General features: G+C 29.5%; 1 protein-coding gene across 1 annotated transcript in view; it reads right to left on the minus strand.

Moving 5' to 3' along the window:
* Window positions 1–2,086: 2,086 nt before the first annotated feature.
* LOC139424997 (Proctolin) overlaps window positions 2,087–24,249 on the minus strand; it is a 92,678-nt gene continuing 70,515 nt past the window's right edge. Inside the window, exons 2-3 of the mRNA XM_071177544.1 lie at window positions 22,101–22,231; window positions 2,087–2,461 (exon numbers count right to left, since the gene is read on the minus strand). Of these exons, the coding sequence (XP_071033645.1) occupies window positions 2,327–2,461; window positions 22,101–22,231 (266 nt within the window). The 3' untranslated portion in view covers window positions 2,087–2,326. The remainder of the gene's footprint in view (window positions 2,462–22,100; window positions 22,232–24,249) is intronic.

Consider the following 24,249-nt stretch of genomic DNA (forward strand, 5'->3'; position numbering starts at 1 on the left):
CACGCCATCACAATTTTGATCCTCTGCGGAGGGGATGGCACCCCCGCTTCGGTAGCCCGACGACCTGCGCGAAGTCGAGCACTTTACGGTAGCACAGTTTAACGAGGACCAATACCGAGCAGCCTCGGATCCTACGCAGACTAATCCAAGTGGTCACCCACCCGCACACTGACCGCAGCCAGTGATGCTTGACTTCGGTGATCTGCTGGGAACCGTGTCTTAACGATCAGTCCACTGCGGGACCATTAAAAAAATGAAAAGTGGTTTTTTGTCAAAATATTTAAAGTTTTTTTTTATCACCAAAACAAAGTTTATTGACCTCAATCTTTTTTTCTCGTAATTTTGAATGTCAAATGTTTCAATATAAAAAAAATTAGGTAGGTGTTTTCTGTTTTTGTTCGTCAAGAAAACAATAAATAAATAAATAAATAATAAGTAAATAAATAAATAAATAACAAGTAAATTAATAAATAAATAAATAAATAAAACAAATAAATTAAAAGTGATTTTTATCCAACTTCTTTAGAATTTTTTACAACTCAGAAACAAAATTTCTTGACCTAAATTTTTTTCTTGTAATGATAAATGTGTTTTTCAAAGTAAAAAAAGTCAAGATGTCGTTTCTTGTTTTTGTATTTAAAAGAATAAAAAATAATTGTAGTCAAAATTTTTTTAAAGTTTTTTTTTATAGGACAAAGACCTTTCTGGATCTCAATTTCTTCATATGTTGTTAAATGTAATTTTCAGCATAAAAAAATGGTAGAGTTTCCCTATCTTAATCATAAAAATTTTTTTTTTGATTTTTGTACATTAAAATATATAATATTTACGTTGTGAGAAAAATATTAAGGTCAAGAAACTTTGTGCTTTAAAAATCTGGAAGAATTTTACCTAAAAACCACTTTTTATTTTTATTTTTCTTACTGGTCAAAAACAAAAAGCACCTCCTTTAATTTTTTCATATATAAAAATGACATTAAAAATGACGGGAAAAAATTGAGGTGAACAAACTTCGTGCTATTAAAAATTTTTGAAGTATTTTTTATTAAAAACAACTTATTATTATAGTTATCTTACGGCAAAAAAGCCACTACTTGCTTTTTTACATTGAAAAATCTGACTTCTAATGTTATAAGGCAAAAATTGAGGTCGAAAAACTTTGTTTATTATGTACAGTAAAAATTTTTTGAAGTATTGTGACTAAAATTTACTTTTTATTTTTTTAAAGACAAAAATTTGAAGTAATGAAAGTTATTTCCCCACAGTAAAAGAGTGTTAAAATTTGAAAAAAGAATTTCTAAGAAAATTATTTCAATAAAAATTTTTAAAAAAATATATAAAAATAGTTTTAGCATTTAAATAGCCTAATTGCATAGTGTTGATTTTTTCTTTCGAATGACAGCAAAATTAAGAAAATTGGCTTATAAATAAAAAAAAGAACTACGGACATTTTAATATAAGAGCTATCGTCTGTAGTCATGCCATTTTTTTTCAATTGAGTCAAATCTCAAAACGGCCTCCTAATCGTATTTTTGGCCCAAAAATTCTCAAGTTATTTTAGCTAAAGTTAAAGTTATTTTAACCATTTTTCATCAAGAACTTGAAAATCTGGGACATGACAGCAGCGGCATTTGATTGATTTCATCTGGAATGAGCCTTACACTATACAAACCCATCTTAAGCTATAAACTTGTCTAAAGACTTGAATATTCAATAATTTTTTCGAAATATGATGCAATCAAAAACTGTTTCAAATAATACAATTATTACATAAAATTAAATATTTACGAACTATATCCAATTATTCGCAGATCCATTAAACTAAACACTTATATCTGAAAAACGTGGTTAATGTCATGTTTAGCATTTATGCTTTTCTTAAATCCTCATTATACATTGCAGTTTTATTAATTTTTGATCATCTAATTAAACATTCTAAATTATTCCCTATTCTCAAAGATTGTTCTAATTTTCCAGTTCACTTGACAATCGTACTAATTTTCAACTGAATAAGGCAAAAATTATCTATATGAAAAGACATCGTTGCATTTTACTTTCTATCTGTTCTTACAATCAAACGAAGGCATAAGGAACAAATCAATTTATTTCATACCTTTACAAAAAGAAACACATGTTCAATAAAAATACATTTAATGTATCTTTGGCATTGTCGGATAGTTTATTTTATTCACTAAAAATCACATTAAAGTTTTCCTGATGACAAACTGATTACATTAAGAAGACAAAAAAGAAAAGAAGTTAAACGAGAGACTGTCAAGTTAAGAAACGATTTATGAAGTTGTTCATAATGACGGTTTAACTTAGTTTACTCCGCGTCCCTCTGAAATGGAATGGATCGCTCCGGTTCTTGGACTGATCTTTTTGCCATGGATCCACTGTGGAGATCATAGGGATAGCTGGAACGTCTGATATCTCTATCTTCGGGAGCCAAATCCAGGAGCTAAAAAAAAAATCGACATTATTATCTTAAAGAAAATCATATGGATATCGTTTTTCTCAAATGATAAACCTAGAGTACTTGTGAAAAAGTTCAATCGATTCTACGCAGTTTTTTGGTTGGAGTCCTTTTAAATATACTCGTAGAAAATTGAAAAGCAGCATTTTTGGAATACTTTATTTTTTGCACTCGAAAAGGTAAAAAGGCTGTTCAAGCAAAAAAAGATTTATCCGATTTGAGTGAAGAAGACCTATTATTAGTCCACTGGTGCCAAAACTGATTTGTAAAAAGTCGATTGGGCAATTTTGATGAAGATGCACTACGTTCTGGAAGGCCAGTTGAAGCTGTGTAGTGAACTGGTGAATAGCAACTGATGAGATCTCTAAGAGATTAAATTTGTGAAATTCGACAGTTCATGATCATTTCAAATGCCTAGGTTTATTCTCAAAGTTCGACATGTGAGTTCTTCTTGTTCTTTTGGAAGGAATTTGTGTCGTTGCATTTTACGCCTGTAATTTGTTTCTCACATGTTAAGAAATTTATCCATTTTTGAAGAGAATCATCACTGGGGACGAGAAATGGGTTGTTTGCAATATTTGCTCCGGTCTTTGCAAAAAGTTTTTAGATATTAATATCTTTTTTACCAGTAAAGAATAAAACTTTTACGAACTAGGAACCATGCTACTGTTAGAAATAAGGCAAAAAGCATTGCACCAGAATGGGCAACATATAATAATTCAATAAAATATTTATTCACTATAAGAAAACCATCCTCCATTTTCATAAGGAAAAAACGACAACATTACATTAATTGCAAATTAATGCATACCTACATTAATTAGCAATCTTTTATGCACTATTTTCAATTTACAAAAATTCCTCCCATAACGTTCCCAAATTCAATTTCATATAATACAAAAGTAAATAAATATCTCCAAAATAAAACAGCAATATTAAAACAGTTTTCAAATACAGCTCTAAGAGCTGATTTTATTACATTTTTGAATTACCAGAATGACTTCGAGAACATGTTCTAGATATTACCAGAAATATAATTCTCTTCTGATTTTTGATACTGTTTATCAACACTATAAAATGCGTACCTTTGAGAAAGATATTCCACCGATTTTCTATACAATATTTCGAGATTCACGATTGTCTATGGTGATTTACAGAATAAACGCTCTCCCGTTTTGTGAGTTGAATCTAATTTGATGAATTGAATCGAAATTTTGAGAATTATGTCATTGATAATAAGAGTTATTGGTTATACAACCATCTATTGTAAGTGTAAAAAATACAAGTTACCCAATTTTTAACTTTACAGTATACAGCATAACTGATCAAAAATGTTAGATAATTTTGGATATTGCCGTAATTAGAACTACTTTTATTTTGCGTGTTACGGTACGGCTAACACAGTTTCTTTTTTCACTCTATAAAATTGACTATTGATATATTAAGTTATAAACATAAGAGTTAAAATAACTCTTTTTGAAATTTATTCGCGAACTGTTTTTTTTTTCTCTTATAGAGCTACAACTGAATCTGATTCTCCAAGTTGTTTACCCAATGTGTAAAGACAGAGTTTAAAACTTTTATTTATCTCGGTTATGTATATTCTTGATCACGCGATTTACAGATTGTCTCCGTTTTTTCTAAAGTTCTATAGCATGCAACTGTGTATTACATTTAGTTCGAAAACACTTTTGTTTCATAAACGAAGAAGAAAAATTGAATTCTGATGTCCCTTTTAAAATATAAAGGAATCTTGTAAAAAGTTTTCATGAAAATTCAATTAATGTGTTAATAAAAACAATTTTTCACAGCAAAACAAGCACCGGCACTTCCATATGTCATGTACCAGCGCTCAGGGCGTCAGTGCTCTTTACCGTGAAATCTATTTTTGTTGTAAAAGTTTAAGGAACAAAAACTCTGGAATACCGTAATTTTAATCGTAATATTTACAATAAAATCACACTAACAAAATAAATATTGTTGCAAAAATTACGGTAAAAATAGATTTTACGGTAAGAAAGATTTTACGGTAAAAAAGATATTTAGGAAAAATGAATTTTACGGATGTTGCACTCAGGGTGCCAGTATATTTTATCGTAATTTGATGTTTGATCAGGAATTTTTACAGTGTAATTAAAGAAATAAAATAAAAATAAGAAGCTCGAGAGCACTAAAATTTTTTGAAAGCTGCAATTGCTTTAATGTTTAAAAAGACATATTAAATGTTTTCCCATCGAAATATCAAAACAAAGACAAATTTGAAGTGTACAAATATAAATGTTCTTTTTATATTGTGAAACTATATCGTAAACCACATGAGATATTTCTTCGCAGTTTTACGTATCATCCGTACAAGAGTTTTGAGACATACCGTGAGGCATACCGTACAAGAGGTTTGCGCATGCTTGATAACTATTATAATTTTTTTAAAGTTAATATCCGGCACCTCATCTACTCTGGCGCATGCGCAGTTTTCTTCAAAACGTATCGTACGGGAGCATTCAGAAAGATACGTAAAGCCGAAAAATCCCTCTATTATCGTGGTTTTGTCCAAATAGAGTTTACATTAATGAGCTAATCTCTTAAACCTTAATTTGTTGCGTATTCATAGCTTCAAATAAATGAAATCACTGTCATTTAAGACTTTCCAACATTAATTGTACAAGTAATTTTGTTATAATAAATATATAAACATAATCTCATGAAAACAATTAAATTTGGAAATCAGATTCTGAAGTATCTTTGCTCTCGATTAAAAATAAATAAATCTAGCTTCAAGAGTAACGGTCAATCTTTATTATTTAATTGCTTAAATTTTCTAAAAAAAATATAAAATTTCTGTTTACAAATGGAGCAATATTTGGCACAAGTAGAGTTTACCGCTATTAATGTTTAACTTCGCAGCCTTATAATTTTAAACCCATTCTAGAAGATAAGGGAACTCTTAGATCAAGTAATGGAGGAAATTTGTTTTCGTGGAGGACTTTTTGATGGAACTAGCCTACATTTGCGTTACATGGAAAGGAAGGCCACGAAAATCTCCTACGGTTAGCCAGACGGCAAGGGGATTCTAATACATGATCCGTCTGACACTTAGGATATTTTGCGTCAGCACTAGGATCAGTGTGAGTTTGAAGTAGAACTCGTGTTAGCCAGCTGCAGCTGGGATTCGAGCCTGGGCCACCGTCGCTCAAGGAGAACTATAATTACCATATGTACGTTTTAAAGTTTTTATCTGAATAAAAGTTTAGTCTGCTAGAAATTATCTAAGAGGCTGCTTAAAAAAAACACCATTTAAAATTAATCTTTAATTCCCTCCTCATGCGCGTTAATGTGAAACTAGCTATAATTTATTCCTTAAGGTGTGTTTCAATTTATGGATACCATAGATGCTATCAAATTACAAAAGAAAAATAAATAAGTTTTTTGATAATTTCACAATGAGTTTGAAAATTTCTGAACAAAGAGTACAGCAATCTGCAATATCTTTGTTCAGAAGCTCTTTCAGTTTGGATCTCCTCAGCTAGTTAACCTCAATTGTGGCATGCATAAATAATATGAATATTATAATATATTGTGATGAGTTAACAAATTCTCATGCTGTTGTTATCGGCCATTAAGGCAGAGGGGGTGCGATTGTTCTTGTTTTTCAGTGGCGCCGTATAGTCTGGCCATTTTGTTCCCCTTTTGAAGCTAAGCATAGAAAAGATTTCTAATAAGATCATCAAATTAATAATGATAATCATAAGACTTTCATATTTATTTGTGATTTATACGCAAAAAAGAATCCATTTAAAAGTAAAAATTGAGAACAAAATAAAGTACAAGTTGTTAAAGTCTTAACAAAATCGCATGAAAGTTATTTAGCTCGCAGATACAAAAATCAACTGCACTAAAAAAAATTACAGATAAAATTACGGTGAAAAAGACTGGGACGCTGAGTGTGGCCTCTAAAGTTTCATACAGCAATTTTTACAGTAATATTTTTAAACTACAGTGAATCAGTAATTTTACAATAAATATTATTGAACAAAAATTGCAGTGTATCAGATTTTTGTTTCGTAATAGTTTCCGGTGAAAAGTACTGGCATCCTGAGTGCAGGTACTTTTCATCACATTCTGATTTAACAGTGTGTTTTTTAACAGTGTGTTTTGAGTAAACAAGTTAGGTTTGTATTTTATTTCACTCACGCGCGTGTTAACGCGAAACTCGCAGTAATTTATATTTTTACACGAGTTTCAACTTTAGAAATTGTCAAATTAGGTAAAAAATTAAAGTCTTTTTTTTTTTTTTTTTTTTTTTTTTTTTTTTTTTTTTAAATTTTCACTGTAGTTAGTAACTTTAATTATAGATGATATAAATATTATAATGCATTGTTATGAGTGAATGAAATTTTATGTCTATTCATGTACAGTTGATATTTTAATTGCATTGTAATTGCATTTGAATTAGTTTAATTGAATTTAATTGCATTTTAATTATTTTAATTGTATTTTATTGCTTTAACAATTGAGAATTTCGTTTATTAATTACACATTTTTAGTTCTATTAAGCAAGTAAGTGCTGCGTATTTAGCACTTCATGCTATTTATTTAGTGCGCTTTCACGTATTTATTTTGTTATATTTTCTCTGCTTCTAATGCCACCTCTTAGTTCTACTGCATATGAAAGAGTTTTATCATCTTTAAGGGAAGTCAGTAGGGCATATATCAATAAAGCTAAAACTGACTTTTTTTGAAGTACCTTTTCTAAGAAACTACTTATAATATCGCTTTGAAATTTTTTGTTGATATTTGAGATTATGTCAGTTGTATGCTCAGATAAAAGTATGTATTTAGCGCTAAAAGTTATTTAAGATTTGTGATAAAATTTTTTTAAAAATTAAAAGTTCTCAGTTCAAAATTTTTTGAAAGAATTTCTACCAAACATTTTTATAAACAGTTATCAGATTGTATACACATACATGTAAATATTCTGAGAAAAAAATAGAAGCAATATGTAGTTTAGATGCTGAGAAAAGGTAAATCGTAAAAGGTCAGTTTTAGCATTATTGGTATATGCCCTACCAAGTCTCCTTAATTATTCTCTCCCCCCTTTTTTTTTAAGCTAGAGGAGTTTCATTATAAGAAATCACTTCAATCAATTTTTTTTTAAATAAGCAATTTATTCATAACTAAGTTCTTAACAAAATCTGGATACTGTCAAATTGAGTAAAGAAAAGAAATGCATTGTTATTGAATGAAGATATTCTCATATCTTTTCATATAAATTGATATTGTTTTATATTCTTTAAATATCAATTTTATGGTTGAGAATTGCGTATCCCAAGTGCATATTTTAAGAGCTATTACGTATTCATTTATTTATATTTTCTCTTCATCTGATGCCACCTTCTCGGTTCAAATGCTTATGCAAGGGTTTTATCTTCTTCTACTATTCTTTTTTTGTCTCCCTATTAGGGCTGGAAAAGTTTTGCTTATAAGATCAGACTTTCACATTTTCCTGCTGCTCTCTTTACTTATTTAGGAAAAAGTTGAAAGTAAAATTCGCTTTGCGTTTTAAAGTTCGAAATATTGATCGCATATTTCGAATTCTTGAGTGTTTTCATTGGTGAAGTATTTTAGCGTTGGGAAGAATATAATGGAAAAAAGGTTTTAAAACCGAGACGGATCACTAAAAATTAAATTACAAATGTCTCTATTGATAATGAGGGAATTGATATAGATGTATTTATTTTCACAAACTTTTCGATAATGTTTTGTAAAACTGTTTTGCCCTTTTACTTTGAGAAAAAAGGTATGGTCAAAACTTCCAGAATAGGGTAAAAACTATGTTTCTGGCTCTATGGGAACACCAAAAAACAAGGTGATTTTTACCAAAGCGCTTTGGCCATCATTTTGACAAAATTAACAATAAAATATTGTTTTATAATTTGTAATAAAATTTTGTAAATAGGGTACGATTTGGTAATGTGACCGTGATACTTTAGAGCAAAGCAAAAAATCATTTATTTGGCTAAATTTACTTTTTAGTGTTTCGTAATTTTACTCAATATCAGGTAATACGATTTATAATTTTGAAAACAAGAAATTCTGGTAAACCGTTACCATGTGAACGGAAATCTATACCTTATGGATGGTTTAAATTCTGTATATATTGATTTTATTACCGGAATAGTGTTTTTTCATTTCCAGAAATGTCTTAGACATGCAGAACTGTAATTTTACCAAAATTTTTCTCCGTGTGCCAAAAAAATAGATCTACTATAGTTTCAGTTCTATACTGAAAAACCCGCAATATTGTCTAAACGTAGAATTTATTTGAAAATTGGTATAGTATGTCTAAGAACGATTAAGGTTCTTCATTACAGTATAAAATGTTGTTTTATTTTATATTAGTTATACTTTATTCCATACTGAAGCTATTAGTGTCAATTTATATATTTATTAGCTTCTTGTCTATTGACCTCGAAACTCGGTGACTGTTTAAAACTAGAATTTTCAAAATTAAGCCAATTAAAATTCTTTATTTTACCTAAATCTGTTTAAAAATTTTATTCTTCTTCAAAAATCTGATAGAAATCACTAATAATGCTTAGTTAATTTTACAAAAGCGCTGAATACAAATTTATTTAATTGAAGTATTATAATTATGCATTCTTCATTTGAGTTTCAAATAACAATATCTCTGAGAATTAAATAATAGCACACAATAAAATTAAGTAATAGCACAAAAGGAATGGAACACAGGACGATCGCAAAAGTGCTTTTGAAATTAAATTGACTTTCATTTCAGAAAATTTTTATTTCAGTAAATTTCATTTTGAGTTTTAATTAACTTTATGCAATCAAATATAATGTACATCCAATAAAAAACGATAAAAAGGTTATTAAACATTAACTATACCATCAAGAAAAATGGTAATGAGTCTGAAATGTAGTAGCTGATGTGCTAGAAGATATAGTTGCTAGGTGTCGAAAATTCTTACACGAGCAATAATAAAGACATGATAACCAAGCATCTGACAAGTCCATTCTTTACGATTTTAATTCATAGAAAGGGATCTTTGTAGATTTTCTGGAGTTATGAGCAAAACTCCAGATCTCAGTAGCATTTAAAAACGCTAACGAAGCTAAAGAAAACAATCAATCAAAATGTATCGGTAAACTTTTTGACCAGGCACAACCAAGTTAACAAAGATAATGCTCCAGAAATGGAAAGGGAAAGTTCTAAACCACCCACTATAATATCCAGTTCTCTCTCGATATTACTTCCACATCTTTGGTTAGATCATCTTTGTTGAATGAGGACTACCATTTTAAACGGATGACGAAGTCAAGAAATGATTGCGCAAATGGTTTAAACAACAGCCATTTTTCTTTTTTTTACGATCATAAAATTTTGCGACTAGTTTCAGAATGGGATAAATTCCTTAACAATTGCAAAAAAAGTATATTTTTGATTTTCCTTAACTAAACTGGGAGAAATAGCTTCTGTTTTTTGATTTATTCACTTTATATATTCTCTTAACTTTATATTTTCAACAAAAAAAAATACGCAAATAATATTGATAAACGAAATGCTTGCAATAATTGGGAGTAAAAGTATTTATAAAATTTAAACTGAATAAGAAGTAAAACTATATTTTAAACCAACACCTTATTAAAACTATATAGTAGTTAGTATAGTTTTTAAAAACGCCATTGCCGTATGCGTTATATAACGAATGCTAACAAAAAAGCTGAAATTTATAAAATTATTTTTAATTGCAATAGTTCCAGGTAAAGAAGCGTTAATGCAAAACATAATTAAAAATTGAGCTCGGTTAATTTAAATTATAGGATAAAGCTATTATAAGAAACACTAATTTCGGTGAACAAAGCTCGTATTCTGGGATAAGAAAATAAGCTAGATGATGGAAAACTGTTTACGCATATTGTTATTAATTAAAGTAGCTTTCACGGAGACGCTTTTTGAGTTTTTAATTAGTTAAATTAATATTTTCTCAACTTCATTAGTTTTTCAAAAGGCTTAAAGAAGTAGTATTATTGATCGCTAATGAAATTTACTGCTGAAATTTAATGAACTTTAAAATACTTCTCCTTAAAAACAACAAGTTAAAAGCAAGAGTAAAATGAGTGTTAATATTGTTGATTTAACATGGATTAATTTATATTTTGCGTTTTTTTCTTATAAAAAGGTGAATTTCATAAAATTGTAAGTAGTTCGTATGAAAGCATTTGTTTATAATTGCTAAATACTGCAGTAGTGAGCATATTAATTGAATTAAGTTTTGATTCTTCCAGCTATAGGAAAAGAAAATGTTTTTTTTTGTGTTTTTTGAATGGCGTAGGATTGATTATTCTTGTTGATATTACCTTATAAATTAACAATGACCAGTACAAAAAAATAATGACCAAAAGAATAAGACCAGAGTTTAGGAAAAGGCTTCCATTCAAAGATATATTTCAAAAATAGCATTTTAAGGAATTGTTATTGTTGAGAAATGAGATCGGAAGATGGAACTTTTCAATAAGATTCGGCAAGATTCGACAAGGACCAAATCCAAATGAAAAAGTGAAGCAATACTTAGTAAAAAACAAGTTGATCTGGATTTCTATTCTATAGAGAAACTAAGAGTATCAGCAAGTTAAAAAATTTAAAAAAAATTCCACGTAGGACGAAAAATAGTCTAGTTTGTTTATTGATTTAAGTATGGCACATGGATTAAAAAATTGTCAAAATTGTAAAAGCTTGTTAAAATCTAATTCAAAACGAGTGAAACTGGCTTTGAAATCGAAAAGAGCTCACTGTAAGAGACAGAATAAAACGAAGGCTAACCTAAGCAATAACAAAGTGCAGCCTAATAAAGTAGATTGCAAATTGAAAAACCAGACGACATTTTTGGAACTCTTCGAGAGTTGCTTTGTGGGGATTTAATTTTTGACTGTGTCAACGTCTTGTATACTAGCGATTTGGAATTTAATATTTGTAGTGGTTGTATTTATTGTAGTGGTTATATTTAAATTATTTTCGAATAAATTTATATTATTACTAGTTTATATGATTTGAATTTGGTTTTAGCTGCCTTGTGCGCTGTTCCAATTTGAATTTGNAACCTGTTAGGTTAATTTAAAAAAAAAATTGACATCAAATTTTTTTTTAAAAATTTTCAAAAAATTTTCCATATTAATTGGAGTATGTAATTGCAAATCAATTAATTAATATTTAACTAATAATTAATTAATAATTAATTTATTTATTAATTAGCAAATTAATTCATTATCCAATTAATTACACATTAATTGGAGTATGAGACAATTACAATAACTAATAGTCTGCATTGAAGTAATAAAATACCGATTTTTCAACATATTGAATTATTTTTTATCTCTCACAGGACCTTCTATGGGCAGAAACAAATGTTGCCCTCTAAAATTATTCCTCATAAGCCATACATCCCACTAGTTTATTTCAAAATTGGCGAGTCACACTTCCCTTGTTAGTGAAAGAATTTAGGATAGGTATCTCTCGTTACAGAAAGATATTCCAATTGAAGATTTAAAATTTTCAGTTTATGTTAAATTCGATCTCAAATCCAAAAAATATTTTAAAAAATTAGGTGGAGAAATGAAAGCTATATGATAAATTTACTAAAAGATCAAAATCTTGTTGAGAATTTTCAAGAACTAACCGTTTTACTTTCTCCTAATGAACTCATAAATGAAACAATTTCACGTTTATACATACATCTTCATTTTTATTGACGAATTCTATACATCTAGAAAAAATATCATTTCCAACCTACAAATTCATATTGTAAATTTTAAATATGAGTGGCATTTGATGCAGGCTTCTAACGCTTGACTTGTCTTGACGTTCGGCTCTGATTTGAATACTGACATTTAATAAAAAATTTGAAAATCTTTTTACGATATTTTTACATTTCTTCAATTTTCACGGGATGGGTTTTTGTTTAAATGAAGAAAACTTCAAAAACATAAATTTAATTTTGTATTAAGAATCCTATTAAAGTCTCAACGAGATACACAAAACTTCTAAAGAAGAAGCATTGCTGATTTAAGCTTTAAGGAAAAGCTTAAATTAAAAGATTGCTATAAATTTTAAAGATATTGAGTCTTAATCTGAGTGTTTAAGCGTTCAATTGTTTCTTTAGAATAATTAATAGATTAAAATTTTTTATCAGTAAAATGTTAGTTTAATCCTAAATAAAATTTGTTTCGTGCGATTAGACTATCAATACCCTTCGCTTTAACTAATTCAAATATTTCCCATGACATTAAATTAGACTAATCCAAGTCCATTAGGTTGTTGAAGATGAAGTGTTTGCTATTTTATCGTGGTTTCTAAAGGATTTGAGAAGCTTTTTGATTTGATTTAAAAGCATATAAGTTTCAAATGTTTTAATTTGAGCAAATTAAGAATGGTTATATAAAATGAAAAATGTCTACATAATCGATATTTTGTCGCACTGTTTTTGTATTCAATAAGCATATATTTTGTGCATTATCCATTTAAGATTTACATAGTTACGGGGATCATTTATAATCATCTGAAGCTTCTATCTATTATCAAAGACGAATTCAACTTCATAACACACAAATATCATAATACAGTAGTTAAAAATATTTCAAATTTACTTGCTGATATTAACTATTGTACGCGAAGAAAACAATTCTGCTAAAATTACAGAACTGTATGGTTATGGCATTTTTAATGACAAAAACCATAATTCTGGTTAATAAAATCAAAATATACGGTATTAAAAACATTCATTTGGTAATTTTTCCAGTTGACATGGTAACGCAGTTTACCAGAAATTCTGGTTTTCAAATTTATGGTTCTAATTATTACACATTTAGTGAAAAATACAAAACTGAAAAATAAATGCAAGCGAATAAATGGTTTTTATGCCATGCCCTCAGGTATGATAACAAAATTACCCAGTTTTACCACAATTACTAAATTTCGTCACATGCTATAAAACCATATTTTACTGTTAATTTTACCAAAACCATTCCCAAGGCGCTTTTGTAAAAATCACCAAGTTTTTTGGTGTTCCCATCGAGCCAGAGCATGGTAAATTTTACCATATTCTGATAATTTTGAGCATATTTTTTTCCTCAATGTATTATGATATACAGGGTGCGTTCTGAAAGTAATGCGCATGATTTTATTGTGACGCGACAATCGATAGCAGCGCACTCAGATTGGTCAAAAAATGTGGTGGGAGATTTGTCCTATCAAACAAGCCTGGTCTCAGGTCGCTCCGAGCAGTAGGAGCGGTAGGACGTGTCTTCGCGCAGTCTTTTTTTCGATCGAGTCACGTCGTGATGGAGTGTTCGTTCGCTGGAACAGCGGTATGCGATAAAGTTTTGTATGCGACTTGGGAAGAATGTGACGGAAACTCATCCCATGCTTCAAGACGACTTTAAGAAGGAATGCATTTCGAGATCTCAGTGTGGAAGGTGGCACAAGGCCTCCAAGGAGGGTCGGGAGAAGGTCACCGACGAGCCTTGTTCTGGACGCCCAACAACAGCCCGACCCGATGAAAACGTCCAGCATGTGCGTGAAGTTTTGAAGTCAGACAGTCGGTTAAGCATTCAGGTAATCGCTAACACCCTAAACTTGTCAAAATGTGTGGTACATGGGATTGTGACGGAGGATTTGCAAATGCGAAAGGTCTGTGCGAAGCTTGTGCCGAAGGTGTTGACGGAGGAGCAAAAAGAAGTTCGAGTTTTGCGCAGTGAAGAATTGCTGGAATTGATGAGTTGGTGCCCCAGCCTCCCTATAGCCCTGACTTGGCACCGTGTGACTTTTTTTTGCTCCCCCGACTGAAAAGAGAGCTGAAGGGAAAGCACTGGGAGTCGGTGGAGAACATCCAAGCTCATGTTACAAGGTTCCTGAGAGGCATTCCTGTCGAGGAGTTCCAGGGTGCCTTCCAGACGTGGCAGAATCGTCTCCGCAAGTGTATTGATGCACAAGGGAACTATTTTGAAGAATTTTAACCATTTGTACCCATAGGATCAATAAATCTATTTTTCCCAGAAAATGCGCATTACTTTCAGAACGCACCCTGTATATGAGCTTTTAAGATGGTCGTTATCTTTGAAAATCATCGACTAAAGATTTTTTTTTCAAGTAACACTTTTTCAAGTTAAAACAGGTTTTTAATAAGGTATATACATAAATTAATAGGTAAAATTTATTACACTACAACCTCATTTATTTATTGATATATTTACGGAATCCGTAACTTATTTATTGATTAACTACATAGATCTTAGTTTTCAGTCTTTATTTCTAATTAGATCTATTTTAGTTAAGATTAGTCATTTTTCTAGTCAATCTTATTCTTTATTTAGGTACAACAGGCCACAAAAATGAATACTAAAATAGTTGAGAACTTAAATATTAAAGCTTGATTTTCTTACATGAAGAAATATTATTCCATGAAGTAAACAACAATTTAAGATACATAAGACGGAGAATTTATGGTACAACCGATTTGAAATAAGAAAAATAATTCTTTTTTTCCCCTTTCAAATACTTGAAAGATTAAGTAATGCCAATTTCATCTCAACTGAGGAAAAAAAATCTAAAAAAAGAAAATGTTATCAAAATGCCTTGGAACTATCGAAAAGAAAATATCTACTGCATAAACAAAAAAGAAAAAAAAAAGAAAATTGTGATCGAATGGTCAGAAATATCGATTGTCTCTTATATTCAAAGAAGTTTTCAGAGATGAATAGTGGATGTATTCACAATAGAGACATTGTATGGGCTTTATGCCCCTAATTCATTTTTTTTTTCATTCCTTTCACATTATTTAACATGGGAAGATAGTTGATAAAATACCATATGCTGCTACATCTTATACTTGTTCTTTCACGATATTTTCTTAAAGTTTGTTACAAATAAATGAATGAAAGCTGTAGATTTAAGAAAGAGAAAACGGTAGGGAGTTTTAAATCTTCAGTTCTCTTTACGGTATAGGCAGTTTTACTACGTTTTTGATTTAAAAATTATACATATGATCATTATTATTTAAATATTTTAATTGTCTCATCTTAGATTCTAGTAAATTTTAAAAGTTAATTTTTCTGAGTAAAAGCTCTCTTAATTTCTCTGAGTAGTATAAAAAACGTCACAAACAATTGTAATTTATCCTATTTGAATTTCCAAAATTTGAGATATAGTAATTTAAGATATGGTAATTACAGTTAGTGCATAAAAATGTTAAACTTTTGCTTCTTAATGTTAGAAATTTAGAAGCTCTCTTAAGCTCTCTTAAATTCTCTGAGTAGTATAAAAAACGTAACAAACAATTGTAATTTATCCTATTTGAATTTCCAAAATTTGAGATATAGTAATTTAAGATATAGTAATTACAGTTAGTGCATAAAAATGTTAAACTTTTGCTTCTTAATGTTAGAATTTTAGCTGTACTATTCGTAACGTATTTATGATTTTAGGAAATATGTCAAAACAGTTTTAAAATACGGAAAAAAACAGCGAATTTTGTCTTTTAAAAGTGACTATGTACGTGAAGACGAATAAAGTTAATCGTATCGGAGACAAAACAGGCTTAGCTTTGTAATAGAAACGAATTTTTGGGAAGAAGACGGGAGATTTAAAATAAAATATTCAACATAGCGGATTTAGACTAAGAAAACAATAAGATAATCCAGTGAAATATACTGCTATATCAGAGGACCTCAACTTTTTTATCACTAAGAGCATGCTCTAAAATACCAACCTGCCAGCGGAAGCCACTTTTTTAAGTTGAATTTATAGTTAGAACTCATAGTTTTACATAGCATTTTATTGAAAACTTGAATATTTTTTATCGTTCTCGTTCACCGGCGGGCACATATAAATCGATCGGTGGGGGCTTAGAATTCGGGAAACCCTGAGCTATTCTACCAAGTATTGATCATATACCAAATTACTTTTGGTATTGCATTTTAACTTGGAAATTTGAACTAATCAAGCATTTTTGTCTGCTGCAATGTCAGACAAGTTAATTTTTGTTTTAATTGAAAGTAATTTAGAAGAAAGAAAAAAGCGTATTTTATTGAGTTTCTGAAATTATTTTACTGAGTTGTTTTTAAAAATTGTGCAAGTTTTCATAGACAAATAAAACGGAAGAAGTTTTAATTTTGATATACATTTATTACATCATAAAGCGCCATTCTTTCTAAAATCCTATTAAAATAACTAAGGAAATTTCGACATGTTCCTTTTTCAGAAATTTAAATTTTTTTCGACAAAATAAATTTCTTCATGAGTTTATTAGACAAAACCTGAGCCAAAGTCTGAAAGTTTTTATTTCTCACTAAAGCAATTTCATAATAATCGAAATATCTGAGGGCTCCAGGCCTTGTGTTGGTCTAATTTTTTTCTTTTTTATTACGTCTAATTGGAAACAATATCTTTATGAATTCCGTCTTTTAGATTTAGAATATTCAAAGATTTTATTTGTTTTCAATCATTCGCTTATAATCGAACCAACTCTTATTCCACAAACCAAAATTCTTAATTCGATGGACAACATAATAAAAACTCAACTATATAGTGTTGATTGCATATAGTATGTCAAACCACTGCCTACGAAAAGTCATAAATATGCTTTTTTAAACGCTTGTTTTTCAAAGATTAAGAATTGCCCCTTGTTCAACAAAATTTTTTCAACAATGCTAAAATAGTTTTTCAGTTTTTTCAGTCATATACTGATAACTTTTCTCAAAATTAGAGAAAATTATTATTTTGTTTTGCGTGCTTAGGAAAGTATTCTGACTCGTAGCATTTTTTACATTTAAATATTCATAAATAAAAGATCACAGATTCGAAAAATTTTAATAATAAAATACATTTTCTCAGATACTTATATTATGTTTTCTGGTCAAGATGTTTGCACAGTAAGTGCTGAAAATTAACTGCTTTTGAAAAGTTCGTAAGTGGTACGATTTAGGAAACCAGTTACCAAGCTCAAACCACCTGATCACCATCTCTAAATTGTAGCTACCTCAAAAATATCGAGCATTTTTTATTAACCCTTTGCTCGATTACCGAGTTTGACTCGTGATAAAATTTTTTATGGCAAACATGAATATCCTGAGCCTTATTTGGTTTTCCAAGAAAGACCACAAATGCTCTATTGGATTAAGGTCAGGTGAATTTGGGGGCCAAGACATGACTTGAAAGTCACTGGAATGTTCCTCGAACCAATCCATGACGATTCGACCCTTATGACATGGTGCATTATCCTGTTGGTAAACACCATNTTACGTCTAATTGGAAACAATATCTTTATGAATTCCGTCTTTTAGATTTAGAATATTCAAAGATTTTATTTGTTTTCAATCATTCGCTTATAATCGAACCAACTCTTATTCCACAAACCAAAATTCTTAATTCGATGGACAACATAATAAAAACTCAACTATATAGTGTTGATTGCATATAGTATGTCAAACCACTGCCTACGAAAAGTCATAAATATGCTTTTTTAAACGCTTGTTTTTCAAAGATTAATAATTGCCCCTTGTTCAACAAAATTTTTTCAACAATGCTAAAATAGTTTTTCAGTTTTTTCAGTCATATACCGATAACTTTTCTCAAAATTAGAGAAAATTATTATTTTGTTTTGTGTGATTAGGAAAGTATTCTGACTCGTAGCATTTTTTACATTTAAATATTCATAAATAAAAAATCACAGATTCGAAAAATTTTAATAATAAAGTACATTTTCTCAGATACTTATATTATGTTTTCTGGTCAAGATGTTTGCACAGTAAGTGCTGAAAATTAACTGCTTTTGAAAGGTTCGTAAGTGGTACGATTTAGGAAACCAGTTTTAGGAAACTCTAAATTGTAGCTACCTCAAAAATATCGAGCATTTTTTATTAACCCCTTGCTCGATTACCGAGTCTGACTCGTGATAAAATTTTTTATGGCAAACATGAATATCCTGAGCCTGTGTTCAAGTAGCTTACAGACGTCAGGGATTGTTCTACGAGGATTATGGGTCCTAATGTGCCCCATGAGAACATTGTTCTTGGGCGAGAAACCATGAAAACCTGGGCGAGCCCATTGTTATAGATGGAGGGTGGTCATAATGTATTGGCTCTTGGGTGTATATAGTCTCCTAATCTCTTATCCTCTAATCCTCCGTCTGTCTCTCTTGTCTTATGCTCTTTTCGCGAGCATTCGGATGCTTAAGTTAGGCACGCTTGTTTCAAATTTCAACGTAATGCAACGGTTTAAGAGTGAAAATAGACAATGTGTAACCTGAAACAATTGTTCAGAAACATAATAAAGAGAATGTGAAATTTTTGGATTGTCACAAGTATAATAACAGATTAGTAAGCCTATAAAATATTAATGGAACATGATGCTATTGGTACGAAGTTCATGCTTGAATTTTATAAGTGCTTCTTGTTAAGACTGTATCTTTTTGGGTTCTATAACCAACTTTCTTCTTCTTCGATCTTAGAAATAGAAAAATTGATTTGATTTAACTTTCAAACTGCGACAGATCAACATATTACGAGATTACTAGCCAGACTTGACTAACCAAAAAGCGAATAACTTAGATGTTTTTCATCGCTTTTTCTTTCTTGGAAGTAAGGAAATTAAATGTCATTATAAGTTCATCAAATCCTTGCATTTACTGAATCATTTAATTTGCTTTCTTTCCAATTGATTCAGGCATAGATAGAGGTTTTCTGTTGACAAAAAGTCAATGTAATTAAAGACTGACGAACCAGAAATTTGAAATACTTTAACGCACACTTAGTTATTAATAGCTGAAGTCTAGTAAGCCTCAATTAAAAGATGAGATATTTAGTGTTGAGTGAAAGTTAGTCTAGAAATTTTCACCCATTTTTCCACAGTTTGGGTGCAGTTCAGTTAAAATGGCATGAAAAAGTGAATTTAGACTTCTCAATGAGAATAGTGACATCTTAATAACATATATAGTAACATGTATTTTTTTCTTTTAAGATAACGTTTAATATAAATGTCGTAATTATATTCTATAGTCTCAGTGAAAATAATGACATCTTAATAATCTCTTAAAATAACGTTTAAGATAATTGTCGTAATTATATTCGATCCTCAATAAAATAGTGACATCTTAATAATCTCTATACAAAAGGTGATAAACTAGGACTTTAAAAAATCAAAAGTCTTTCCATTTTGGAATAAATTTTAGTCAAATTTCCCTATTACATTATATTCTCCATGAAAATATATTCGATACTCTATTCTAAATTAAAATAGTGACATCTTAATACAATTTATACAAAAAGTAGTCTTTTAAAATCAAAAGCTTTATCTTTTGTAAAAACGTTTAAGTCAAATTTCATTATTGTAGTCTCATCTCAATGAAAATAGGGACATCTTAATAACATATATACAAAGCTTTGTAAACTAGGTTTTTCAAAATTCGAAATTCCTTTTGCTTTGGAATCACTTTTAAATCAAAATTATTTCTTATATTCTATTCTCAACAGCAATTGTGACATCCTAATACCATGTACATAAAAAGTGTTAAACTAAGACTTTTAAAAATCAAAATCTTCCTCTTTTGAAGCAACATCTAAGTCAAATTTCATTAATATAGTCTATTCTTGATGAAAGTAGAGACATCTTAATACCATTATACAAAAATATTAAACTAGATTTTTTCCTTAAAAAAAATTCTTTTGTTTCCTTTTGAATAGCGTTTAAGTTAAATTTCATTATTATAGTCTATTCTCAATGAAAACAGTGACATCCTATTACCATGTACACAAAAAGTGTTAAACTAGGACTTTTAAAAAGTCCTTTTCTTTTGGAATAACGCCATGATCAATTTGCGTTAACTAGATACAGAGAGCAACTTTTTTTTCTCTATCTCTGCACTACTTGTGGAGTTTTGGTGCTTCTTTGGCTGCGATGATATTATTGATATGTTTCTCTTGTAGCTGAAAAGCACTGGATGAAAGCCAACTGCCAGAGAATTAGATTTAGTCCATAAAATGTCCTTGTTAAGAAAGCGTAAATAGAAAGTGCTTCTCCAGTACCCTCTCACAAATAGTTTTCGTTTAACTAAGGTTAAAGCGAAAATTGTTTCTTCATATCTTTCAATGAAAATTTCAGAATGTTTTTTTATATAATTTGATATTTATTTTAAATATGTGTAAATTTAATGAATTGTAATAAAATTAATGAATTTGTATTATTCATGGAAGTTTGAATTGAGATGAATTAGTTATAAGTTTCGCTAAGCCAATAAAAGCTTAACCAGTTGTAATTATATTTAAAGCAAAAAGGAACATGAATAAATAAAAGCATTTGAATTAGCAGACTTTTTAATGATATACAATTAACGGATATCTACCTTAATAACTAGCGAATGAAATTTGTTACGTTAGATACCATATTATAGATAGCTAAAAGGCCTTAATTTTCTGGGTACGGAACTGACTAATAGCTACGATAGTTAATAAAAAGTCTTAATTTTTAATGGTAGATAACTAACAACTAGCTACCATAGATTAGCAGTCGTAATTTTTTAGTAGATGACTAATAAATAATTCTCATAGTCAAAAAAAGACGTAATTTTTAATGGTAGATGACTAACAGATTGTTACCATAGATAATTATCTATGCGACGTGTGATGGTTATACCTCATCGTCGAGAGAGGGGAGGGGGACTAAAAGTGAAGGGTGGATGTGTTCGATTTAAAATCCTTCTTTTACAATAGTATTATAATGGAACTGACGAAATTCTTTGCTTACGGTTTGGACTTTAATGGCCTATTTACGAGATATATATATTAATCTGAACAATAGTATCACGCACGTAATCAAGTTTAAAGTGGTCGTATTTACACAATAAAAAAAATTTAACTTAATCACGAATTCAGGATCAATTTGCACGATTTTGTGGTTTAACTCTCTTCAAAATTTCTAAAATAACCGACCTGCCAAGCGGGTCGGAATTTTTCTAATAGAGCTGATTATCTGGAGTATAAATTCAGAATTCGTTTATTTATATTTTTTCATAATGAAACACGAATTTAATATGCAAGTTGGGAGGTGCGATGGCTGAGGGGATAGAGCGTTCGCCTTCCAATGAGGTGAACCGGGTTTCAATCCCAGCAATGACTGGTCGAAAAGAATTCTGCATCCGACTTGCACCGATCCCAGTACTGAAGTGAAATATCCTCAGTAGTAGAGTCCCCTTGTCGTGAGGCTAGCCACGGGGTTCTTCTCGTGGTCTTCCTCCCATGTATTGCAAATTCGGATTAGTTCCATCAAAAAGTCCTCCACGAAGGCAAAATTTCTCCCGATACTTGATACAGGAGTTCCCTTGTCTTCTTGGATTGGGTTAAAAATTGAAAGACTACGGAGTTGAACATAAGAAGTCATAAATCCGAAAAACTGGGTCGACTGTTCAACGACAGTTATATAATAAAATGAAGCAAATATGCAAGTTATGAGTTTAATAACTATTCAGCTCACAAGATTCAAGTAACATTCTTCTGTATCTAAACAGATGAAGTGAAACAATTAAGAATATTTTATTAATGTAGTTCAGCAAGAACTTACTGCTCCAAGAAGTTCTTTGATTTGTTCTCTTCGAGTGGAATCACTTCTGGTGGGCAGATACCTTCCTGATGCAATCCACGAACAGGACAATAGAGTCAATAGAGTTAGCGCCATTACTTCTTTTCGAATAACTAGAAAAAAAGAAAAAGTGAATTTATATTTAATTAAATATAAATAAAACAAAGTCTTAATCAAAAAATGTTAGCAATCATATTAAAAAGTGCCAAGCAATCATATTAAAAGTCATATCCTATTCCGAAAAGTTTTTTTTCTTTTAATTCTCATGCTTTCAGAAATTGAAATCATCATAATTTTTGCTTAATTTAAATATTTACAATTAATGCTCAAATGTACAAAAGAAAAAAAAAACACATTCTTCTTGCATTAAAGTTTTTAACGAAATAAAAAAATATTTTTTTCACAGCGATTTGAATAATCCAAAAGGTCTAAGTAGAATCTAATCCAATCGCTCTAGTTGAATTAGGTCTAATTCAATCGCTCTAATTAGAATGATGGCATTTAAAAGAGTTAAGAGAGTTATTCCATTTTGTATCTTGAACCAGCAAATAGATATTTGCATGCACCAAAAGTTAGAGACTTCAATAGAACTTACATACACAACTTTACTTTACAAAATTTCGGATCAAATTACGATGTGAAGTACCGTCCATTTAGGTACATCATCCGTAAAATTCACATTATCATTCAATATATTTTTACCATAAAATATTGTACCTGACAGTAACATATATTAAATTAGAGTGATTCAATGATTTTACGGTATTATTACTGTAAAAATTATAGATTTTTTGTTTCGTAACATGTATCAGAAAAAATAGATTTTACCGTAATTTGATCCGAAATTTTTTTTAAATTTCATTCTCCCTGCTGCTTATAACATTTTTTTCATTCTTTTAAATTTCATTCTTTTGCTTCTAATGGCTTCGAACTGCATTCTGTTTTAGTTTGTTTATAGTGAATTAAAAAAATTATTTTACTGTAGAACTATATGAAACTTATTTTATTAAATGTATTGAAGAAAACCAAAATATTTTTTTTTTCATCGCTAAAGTAAAGAAGGGAAAAGCGAACAAATACACTTTGGTATTTGTTCACTTTGTATGCATAGACCATTTCACGTGCATAGACCTTTTTAATATTTAATATTCAACATTTTGCTTTTAAAGCTATTCACATATCTTTAGGCAGTATTTTAATAAGTTTCTAAATATTATATTCTTTGGTAAATAATGAGTGAAATTATTTCTTTTAAAATTAAATGTCAAATTAAAAATCGGTTTTCCAATCATTTTGGCTTTCTTATTTATTTTTTTAAAGAATTGTATTTTTTAATTAATTTTTCAAAATATGCTAATGTCATAAAACATAAAAAATTTCCCACATAAAATTTTTTCTGCAGTAAATAAAATTCACGATTGAAAACAATATATTTTTGTGATATAAATAAGAGAAGGTAATTTAGAAATGTGAAACTGGCTCTTAAAAACTCCATCTGAAAATGTTATTAAAAGAAAAGAAAAATCACATAAATCTTGTTATTTTGTCAAATGTATCAACTTAATCTTTATCGTTAAATTTTATCATGATAGTTTTTATTTAAAATGAATTCCATTTCTTCGAAAAAAGTTAAACGCAATTATTTATTTCCATTTCTTTCAAAAAATTTTTTTTTACTGAATTGTTCTTNTATAGTATATAATTAGCACATACAATGAATGCAATCATATCATTCTAGTTTTTCAAATTACATTCAAGAGTATAGAAAGTTGGGGTGGTACGTAAATTAGCATATGTATTGTATGTGTAGATAATTAATATAGTATATAATTAGCACATACAATGAATGTATTCATATCTTTCCAGTTTTCAAATTACATTTAAGAGTATAGAAAGATGGGGTGGTACGTAAATTAGCATATACACTACATATGTAGATAATTAATATAGTATATAATTAGCACATCCAATGAATGTATTTATATCATGCTAGTTTTTCAAATTACATTAGAGAGTATAGAAGTGTGGGTGTTACGTAAAGACTGTGCTAGTTAAAACAAATTAAATATAATCATATTAAAAAGTGCACAAGTCATATCCTATTCCGAAAAGCTTTTTTTTCAATTCTCAT

Source organism: Parasteatoda tepidariorum, chromosome 2 (assembly GCF_043381705.1).
Source record: "Parasteatoda tepidariorum isolate YZ-2023 chromosome 2, CAS_Ptep_4.0, whole genome shotgun sequence".
In the NCBI taxonomy this organism is placed as follows: domain Eukaryota; kingdom Metazoa; phylum Arthropoda; class Arachnida; order Araneae; family Theridiidae; genus Parasteatoda; species Parasteatoda tepidariorum.